The sequence below is a fragment of the Rutidosis leptorrhynchoides genome, unplaced genomic scaffold (assembly GCF_046630445.1).
Source record: "Rutidosis leptorrhynchoides isolate AG116_Rl617_1_P2 unplaced genomic scaffold, CSIRO_AGI_Rlap_v1 contig208, whole genome shotgun sequence".
NCBI classification, from domain to species: Eukaryota; Viridiplantae; Streptophyta; class Magnoliopsida; order Asterales; family Asteraceae; genus Rutidosis; species Rutidosis leptorrhynchoides.
In genome coordinates, this window is record NW_027266456.1 from 78,001 (window position 1) to 87,367 (window position 9,367).

General features: G+C 34.9%; 1 protein-coding gene across 1 annotated transcript; it reads right to left on the reverse strand.

Moving 5' to 3' along the window:
* Positions 1 to 283: 283 nt before the first annotated feature.
* Positions 284 to 1,221, reverse strand: LOC139881896 (transcription factor MYB114-like). The gene is made up of 3 exons (XM_071866293.1): positions 1,089 to 1,221; positions 716 to 845; positions 284 to 599 (listed from the first exon to the last, which is right to left on the reverse strand). Exons 1-3 carry the CDS (start codon positions 1,219 to 1,221, stop codon positions 284 to 286), a joined length of 579 nt encoding a protein of 192 aa, XP_071722394.1.
* Positions 1,222 to 9,367: the final 8,146 nt, after the last annotated feature.

The following is a 9,367-nucleotide window of genomic DNA, read 5'->3' on the forward strand; positions in this document are numbered from 1 at the left end:
TATTGAATCATAGTTATTCCAAGTCCATGGGACATTTCTACTTAATTTTTTTTTTTTGTAATTGTCTTCACTTTTTGGCCAAGGATTTGAAAAATCCTTGATCGAAAATGTAATTTAAATATCCTAAATAATATAACGGAAGCGTAAACGTTAAGACGAAGAGTGAATTTTATATTTGAAAAGACGAAACGATTCAAAAACGTTGAAAACTGTAACCAAACTGTTATTTTTGCCAATTAAGATATATTCAACGGGAATGGAATAAAACCAAAATAAACTCTCATTATACAAAGTCGAGCCACCTCTCGTCCAACTCAAGAAATTTACTCATCCACTCCATATTTAAAGGCTCCTCATGACTAGAGCAATCAAACACGACCTCCTTACCGACATTATAATTATTGGTTTCATCATCTCTGGTTGAAGGACCCTCTAAACTTCCCTTTGTAATAATATTGCTCAATGTCTCTATCTTCTCATCACGTGAAACTTTCTTTTGTTTCTCATTTTGCTTCATCTTCTTGCTCAAATGAGAGTTCCAATAATTTTTTATCTCATTGTCTGTACGTCCTGGAAGTCTTCCAGCAATCAGGGACCACCTATACAAATTATTCAAAAAAAAAATAAACAATCATCAATTTTATTCACTGCTTTTTTTTTTCTTTCTTTTTTTATGGCTCTTAATAAATTAATGGTCAATAATATATTAGCTTACCTATTCCCCAGAAGTTTATGAAGCCTGACTATCAAATCCTCTTCCTGATCCGATATGTTACCTCTCTTGATATTGGGTCGAAGATAATTCATCCACCTCAATCTACAACTCTTCCCACATCTATCTAGTCCTGCATTAACAAGAAATACTATTTTTAATCAGCAATGCTGGATCGATCCTAGAACCTATTTCCTTTTGTGGGCACAAACACAGTGGCTGGCCACCAAGTTCGAAATTTTGGAGTATATATATGTAGTTTAGATGCAAAATAATATAATTGATTCAAATGTGATAAATTTCTAACTCCTATTTGCTTCCGCTGGTGAATGATCGAGAAGTTTGGTCCAATTGAAATTAAACAAGAAAAACTAGCCTGCTTTCGCTGCAATAAGTTTCCACCTTCTTGGTCCATGGATTTCAATGACCTGAGCGAGTTTTCTATCTTCTTCAGCGGCCCACGCTCCTCTACTAGCTTCTGATCTATTACTCGAGTCGAGTCGAGCCATTCGCATGGCCACTTTCGAGCTTTTGCAGGAAAATTTAATGAAGGATAGATTTTTTTGGAAGAGGACTGTGTAGAGACTGGAGAGATATATGATAACTAGGAGTCGGTATATGTAGTAATGGTGAGCTTCCAATTGGAAGTATTCACATTTATGGAAAAATATAGCGAACTACCTTTCTTTGTAGAGTATATGAATTCCCCAACTAACCACATATAAATGAGAGCGAGAATGTGGAAAAAAATTTATGTTTGCCATACGACTTAGTTGTCAATTGTGGTCAATGATTGAAGAATATTGAGAGAGAAACAATATTGCACCCTGTAATTTTAATTTTACGGTTTTGAGGAAAAGGACTATATATAGGAGAGTAAAAAAAAATAAACTATTTTTTTAATCTACAATATTGTAAAATGTGTTCAGTAGCAAATGAAAAAAAATCTGATAGTAAAATGTGATTTTATTGCTAAATTATATAACCTTCTATCTTTATCCCAAAACCCAAAATACATATCTCTTTTTTGTGTAAATTTTTTTTTTTAGATCTTTCTTATGTAAAATTATATATATAAATAATAATAGATATTTCAGGATGATGGGTATGGTTTATCCAATCTTAAAAAAACTATATGCGTGCATGTGTGTATATATATACATAACAAGTATTTTATGATGGAGGGATATGATTTATACCATCTTAACTCAATTATCCATAAGTGTGTATATGTATATATATTGTTTCATCCGTGAGTGACACGAGTGATGAGTGTAGACCACGCATTATCTGCAAGGTTGTCGTTGGGTTTGATTTGAGGAATGAGGAGAAGAATCATCGGAGAATACTTGAGTATCTACGGCTTAAGGCCAGACCTGACCGTGGCGAGCCAAAAGTAAAGGTTTTTCTACTCTTCTAAGCATAATTTTGGTTAGATCTACATTTTCGCCATTGAAAATATCGCCAACTCATTCGGAGATTGTATGTCCTGACACCGACCCAAACGTCGAGCCAGCACAAGTTGTCGCTCCCTCCCTCTCCTAGTCATCGACATCATGACACCAACCCAGAAGTCGATCCAGCTTGAACTGCTGCTTCCTCTCCTCGTCATCGACGTCGTGGCAAGCCTGGTTCGGGTAACAAGAACAATACAAACCCTAGAGCTCATGTGTTTTCTTAAAACAACGATGCACTAAACAATGTGTCACATATAATAACCCGAGCCCATCGAGCCACTCTCGCTCGAGTAATCGCATAGAGTGAACTACAGCCCTGGTCGGCTATAGAATCTCTTTTTTAAGAAGATAAGCTTGTAATATTGTACACTTTTAGATGAGTCCTCAAATGCAACAAACAAGTGTAATATTCATTACAAAGTGATATCCTAATACAAAAAACTTAGAACCTCTTGAAATTCTTTTGTCTAACAATATGTGCGATCCAAAAATTTACTCGAATACTTTTGATATCTTCGTGAATAGTATCCGCGTGAACCGTAAAACATACCAATTTTTTTCCCTTTCATTTGTTTATGTAGCTGTTAGAGTTCCAATTTCGGGTTGTCTGAGCTCGTCTTTGTCAAAGAAGGACAAAGCGGGAGTGTTAATGGCTAGCGAGAACACAGAATAAGCTTTTTAATTGGCGATGCAATGTCAGATATTCCTTTATCAGGTTTTATTTATCCTTAGTTTCTTAATCCTGGTGATAATAATAAAAGTCTGAGGTAGTAATTCTGGAGCTAGTGTTCTCCGTTACTTTTGTAGTGCAAGCATTAAATTCAGAAGTAGATTGAAATTCGGTCTTTTGAGTTATGATATTATGTCATCTATGGGTTGTTTTTTATTGAATTAGAGAACAACTCTGGATGTAGAGTTGATGGTATTAGCTTAAGTACAGAACTGATGCTCTATGTTTTGATGAACAGAAAATGTTCGATGAAATGCCTACATAAGCATTTATGTCCTTAAAAATCAATTGCACCACTGACGATCAAGTGTATGTAGCTGGTTGGGTTTATTCCAACTTTTGTAAGACTCACTAGTAGTTATTCTTTTACTTTTTCACCTAGAGTAAAACCAAGAATGTCTTGGAGACCAAGAAAATACTAGTTGTTAGATTTGTTTTACTCACAGCTGTCTAAGTTACTCACTGATTCGAGATTTGTCGTTAGGTGATTAGAAAACATGTACTGATCTGATTGGATGTAACAAATATAGGGTTTTGTGTCTGTAGTGTAGAGCACTGAGCTCATATTTAAGCTCATTTTGAGAGGTGTTGAAAATTAATGGAAAATACAGCAATTTATTATTCACTCTTTCATGTTATCTCTCTGTTAAATGTCATTGAGGCATAATTGCTTTGCATTTGCTTATATTTATCTTTCTCCATTTTTCTTTCATTATCATGTAGGAAAAGAAACATGGTTTCTTCTCTTGTGAAACCTGCACAACGACTTGGGGCGATAGTGGAAAAGTCGACGAGAGTGCCAAGATTAAAGGAAGCGGCAACAAAGGAGGAGCCATTATCACGAGGAAGAAATATGGCTGAATTTTGTGTTTATATCTTTATCTGAGGAAGAATTGCATTGTTTCATTGTTGCGGCTTGGTGTCTTTGGGAATATAGGAATTGGGTTGTTTTTGACTCGGTTTGTAGTCGGCCAGGTTTTGTGTTTTATCGTATCCGTCGTTTACTGGATAGTTTCAAACACATGAATGAGGCTGCTGGTGTCCCAAGTATACATGTTAGAGAGCCTATTAGGAAACGGTGGAAGAAACCAGGCATAGAGCTGTGAAGATTAATTATGATGCCTCGTTTATTTATGGTTCTTGCTTAAATAGATTTGGATGTGTTGCCAGGGATTCAAATGGTAAAGTGTTGGCTGCTGTTTTGGGTGTTATTGGTAATGCAGAAGATGCACTAATGGCAGAAGCTTGTGCGGCACGAAAAGCTATTAAGTTTGCGTCAAGTTTACAGCTACAATCAATCGTGATCGAAGGTGATTGTCAAACTCTAGTGATGGAGCTGAATTTGTCAGGTTCCAGTTTTGCTAATTGTGGACTGATAATTGATGACGTCAAGCGGAGAAGTCGGGAGTTTGTTTCATGTTCTCTTTCTTGTGTTGGTCGTGAATGTAATAAAGTAGCGGATGGTCTTTCAAAGCTACCACTAGAATTATATTTAGTTAATTATTCCCAGGCTTCTTTGCCGAGGTCTGTAAGTGATATAGTCCATTTGGACGTGATTGAGTAATAGAATGGCTGTGCTAGGCTAATTAAAAAAAAAAAAAAAAAGAAAAGGAAAAAAAACAAAAACAGTGTATTTTCGATTCCAAATGAATTTTTGGTTTTTAAGTTTTAAAAACAGTTTTCGAAATGCTTTTAATCAAATGAATTTTTTGAATTATTATCGTTTTACAAAACAGTTCTCGTGACATGATTTGTAAAACAGTTTTAAGAAACAAAACCAATTCCAAACAGGCCAAATATCTTCTAACATAAAAAATATTGATATTTATTCTTGATTTTATTTTCACAAAATCTTTCAAATCAAAATTAGCTGCAGTCAATCATATTCCCTAACGTCTACTTTTGATTATAAGTTTGTAACTATATATCTATATGTTGGGATAGATTGTCTCAAGGAGCTCGACCATTCTATCATATTTAAAAGCTCAAATTCTGTCGAAATGAAGAAGAAAAAAGCAAGCAACAGTATAAATTTGCAAAAAAAACAAGTGAGCTTGGGCAAGAAGAAAACAGGAAAGAAACATTCAATCTAAACAATGATGATTGAGAGAATGATCTTGAAACTACTTATGAAGCTTGTGAAGAAGAAAGAAATAAATCTTGGCTTTGATCAGATCAAAAAGGAAGAAGATAAATCTTTTTGCAGAAATGATGATGGCGCACACCGTCAAAACCTCAGGGACCTTGGTGTAGCAGATGCAAACCTTGGGGGTCCGACTGAAGAAAGCAAAGACGGCGCTCCACCAGCCGAAGAACGATTTTACGGAGGTCAAGCCACCCACCACCAGACTCAGGATGATCTCGGGATCATCGACATTTCCTCGAATTAGCGTACAATTCTCTCTACTTAAAGTTCTCAATTTCTAGGATTCTTATTTATTGTTCATGTCTTTAATTTTCAGTATAGAAATTCGAATAAGATTAGAGTAAATTGGCAATGTGAGTAGTTTCACTTGACCATTATGAAGTAGTTTATAAGCTTAGTTTGGACTGCCGTAGATTGGAATTCAAAATGTGTGTTCGAGTTGAAAGTGATGAACTAAAATTGCTGGTTTCCAATAGAAGATGTTGTAGCTGGTTGTGTTGATTCTAAATCATTAAGAAAGGTCCATTAATGATGTCTGAATGCTAAAACTGGATTTCTAAAACTTGTTTGAAGATTGTATTGGTGGGTTTGCTCTATTTTTTCCAGTTTAGTCGAGTTTGAATCAAAATCATTTTAAAAAGTTGTTTTCTATCAAGTTATGCTTTGTTCAAGTTAGTAGAAGTATGTCGAAAGTGTTCAAATACTGCAGTGTGATTAATCAAGCTCATAATGAAAGTCAAGCTTAAAGTCAACCAAAAATGGTGTCTTTGTCGATTTGGAGAAGACAATGCCAAACTGTAATTTCTGCCTCAGTTACAGCTTTACCATCAAGTAAACGGGTTGAGAATTACCAAGGAGTGAAAAGCAAGCTGAGATCATAAAAGATTCGAAATGAAGAGATCGTGCAAAAGGAAAACCATTTATAGTTTTGCTTTTCCGGTTGTCTTGTAATCGTCTCTTTCAAATTATCAATGGAAAGTAGAATGTAAAATCGCCATTGTTCATCTATTTTAGTTTTAAAAGTTTGGTTGTGTTGGTTGAGTGTTACCTTAGAATCCGTCACCCAAATTAGTTTATTTAGGTTCCAAACAATCTAGATACCTACATTAAGCCATTAGGATTAAGTAATGAAATCAAACAATGAAGGATATGATCACAATTTTATTTTAGTCGATTTTTGTTCTTAGTCTTTGTGTTTTTCTACATTTTTTAGCTTCTTGCAACTTTGTGTAGCTATGTTTGTACATGAATCTTGTCCTTTCCGTCTTGGGAGCTCAGGGTTCATTCTTACAATAGTATCCATAGCCTCAGATTTGATCTTGGAGCTGTAAACAATATGAATCTCATGCCTGCTAATGAGATTCACTACAGATCTCAGTTCAACAAATTTACATGTGAGGATTTTGATCTCTGGTCAGTCTTAGCTAGAGATGTAATACAAGGTTTTGGCTGGTTAAGTGTAGTAGAGAATGGGGTTAAAGAATTACCGGTAGGAAAGACTATTGATGATTTAAGTGAGAAAGAGAAGATAGTTGGGAATGTGGAGATAGAAAATGATAGAAAATCTCAAGTATGGTTGAGAAGTGTAGTGGAGATGTCTGTTCTTAAGAAAATTATAAGATGTAAGAGTGCTACGAATATCTGGAAAACTTTTGAATCTAGAGTATGAGGGTAGTGTTCTAACTAAGAAAATCAAGAGGAAGAAAGGTGAGAAGTTGTATGGGAATTTTAAGATGAAAGATGAAGAAACTATGAGTGAGGCTAGATCTAGATTTATGGACATTCTGCAGAAAATGAGGAACTACAATGTACCTGTGAGCAAAGAGAAATAGATAGAAAAATAGTTTAATTGTATTCTTAGGAGATTTGAAGCAACTGTCTCACCATTGAATAAAGAATTTAGAAAGAATCCGAGTCTATTAGCTTAGAAGAGGTATTTAATGCTTTAGAAATTCATGAAAATAGGTATGAGGTGAAAGATGAGAGAGAGGAAGTAGCTGCATTTAGGGGAGAGAGGTTTAGACACCAGCAAATTTCACAAATCATGATTCTACAAAATGAGTTTCAAGCAAGCTTGGAAGCTGGCATAGGCAGTTCTCAACCTGTAAAACAAGTCAAGTTACAACCAAACCAATCTCAGCATGTTGCAGGATAAGTTATGCATCAGCAATGCCACAAACTCACTGTATGCAGCAGAATCAACCATTTCAAGCTCAATCTCATCAGAATCAAGCTTATCAATCTTCTTCATATCTATAGAATTCTCAAAATCACAACTATCAGCCGCAAATTCATACCGGAAACACTAAAACTAAAACGAAAAAAAAAAAAGAAGAGAAGTCAGGCAAACATCAAGGGCATCGACTTTAATAAAGCAGTTGCTATGAATTAGATAGCCTAGCCAAAGAAATAATCAATCTGAAGTAACATGAACTTGACTGAAATGTGAATGCAAGAAGTTAAACATCGAATTATATGCGAAAGCAAATACTCAAAGAACATAAACCACGTCATAAATTCCTCATCTAACAAAATTATCCCCTCAAAATTGCAGCCACTAATTAAAACCACCCACATACACCATACAACACCCAGAACACCCTCAATAGGCAGAGAGAATTAAAAGTGTCTATTATTAATATAGCTAAAATTCCATAAACGACGGATCGGTGGCTTTAATGACTTTGAACGCATAACGCAAATACTGAAATAAAAAAAATCGACATCAAAGTTTTCAATTACTTGGTTGTTTGAAAAATCTAGAAAAATGAAGCAAAAATTGAAATAGCAAGAACAGGACGGACAAGGTACTCATTGATCATCTAACTGTCGGTTTTATTACTAATGCTCTATTTGCATTTTCCTTCACTACTTGGAATCTCACTATAATCTGCATCTAAATAAACAAATAATGGGTTGATGTCAAAAAGCTCAAACAAATAATGTGATCACTAATTACCCTCTTGTTTGCTAATCATTAATTACCTTCTTGCTTGCTCTCACTACTGCCAAACTCGGCCAGAAACTTTTACCCATAAAATATTTCTGCAAACAAAAATTACAAATGAATATCCAACAAATAAATTGATCGATGAATTTCTAGTGGACGATCAACTCAACTGCAAATGGATTTTCAAATGATACAAAGTAAGTCACGAATTCCCATTGTCCTCACGGTGTTGTGGAGCTGGGGTTGGTTTTGTTGGAATTCGAGAGAGAGATGATCGGAAGTCGACCGGGAAAGCCACCGGAGCGACGTGGTTGACAGCGACGTGGGGGAGAGAAAGAGAATGAGGGAGAAGTCGCAGATAAAGGAGACTCAACCACTGCTTCCGCCCTCTAATTTTTTTCTCTGTTATAAGTTCTTCCTTGTTTTTGAAGGTCTTCTTCAATTTTTACACTTCCTCACAAACCTTTTGATTCACGTAAAACCACCTCGAATTCTATCAAATTAATTTAGAAATCGAAGTTATGGAGAAAAAAATATAATCTCTATCTTCATTTTTGCTACATAGAAGAATGATGAAGAAGAGTCTAGAAAATGAAAGAATATAAGTCTAAAAGAGACCCGTAAGGCCAGATTGTAGATAGAAATTATTGTATAAGAAGGAGTACATAATATAGCAAAATAGAGAAGAAAAATGGACGGTCTAGATGCATCAAATCACCACATTGGATGCTGAAGATTAAATTCCTATTCATAGACTGTTCATTGGCATGATCTAATGGACGAAATCAGCTGTTGGAGTAAATCAATGGCTCAAGTCCATTTACTATTCATTCATTGTTTAGCTCGAGGAAAATTAGTCTTTCTTAGAGGGAATATATATAATATATTTAAAATTGTAACTAATTCTTTGTTACTCACATCTTATCGTGTTAGTTTTCAAAGGAAACATGTCATTTCATTATTGTCTTTTTTTTCGCTTTTTCTCAAGTCTTGTCTAGGCCAGAGAATCGACCAGAGCATCCACATTTTACCTCACTTTGATTTATTTTGAAACTAGCGACAAAGCAAACACTGCCCATTTTATAATTATTTGATTTTGGCAATTATGTATCTAGTTCAATGGCGGAGCCAGAATTTAACGCTGTCGAGGCCATGTAAAATTAACATTCTAATTTAAATCAATATAAGCTAAAAAAATCATAGTAATAGAAATTTAAATAGGTACAAGACTCAATTAAAATTATACAAATACTAATTGAATGAGTTGGATTTGTCAGCAAACAAATAGCAAGGGAAGCAAAACACAACATCTATTTTTGGTGAGTATTCTAATCAAGAAAAAGTCCTAATCCAATCGGATTGTAATCGACGA

Coding starts and splice junctions, on each gene's coding strand:
- LOC139881896 (XM_071866293.1), bottom strand. CDS start 1,221: ATGGCTCGACTCGACTCGAGTAATAGATCAGAAGCTAGTAGAGGAGCG. Junction 846..1,088: donor ACTTATTGCAGCGAAAGCAG/GCTAGTTTTTCT, acceptor TTGTTAATGCAG/GACTAGATAGATGTGGGAAG. Junction 600..715: donor CATAAACTTCTGGGGAATAG/GTAAGCTAATAT, acceptor TAATTTGTATAG/GTGGTCCCTGATTGCTGGAA.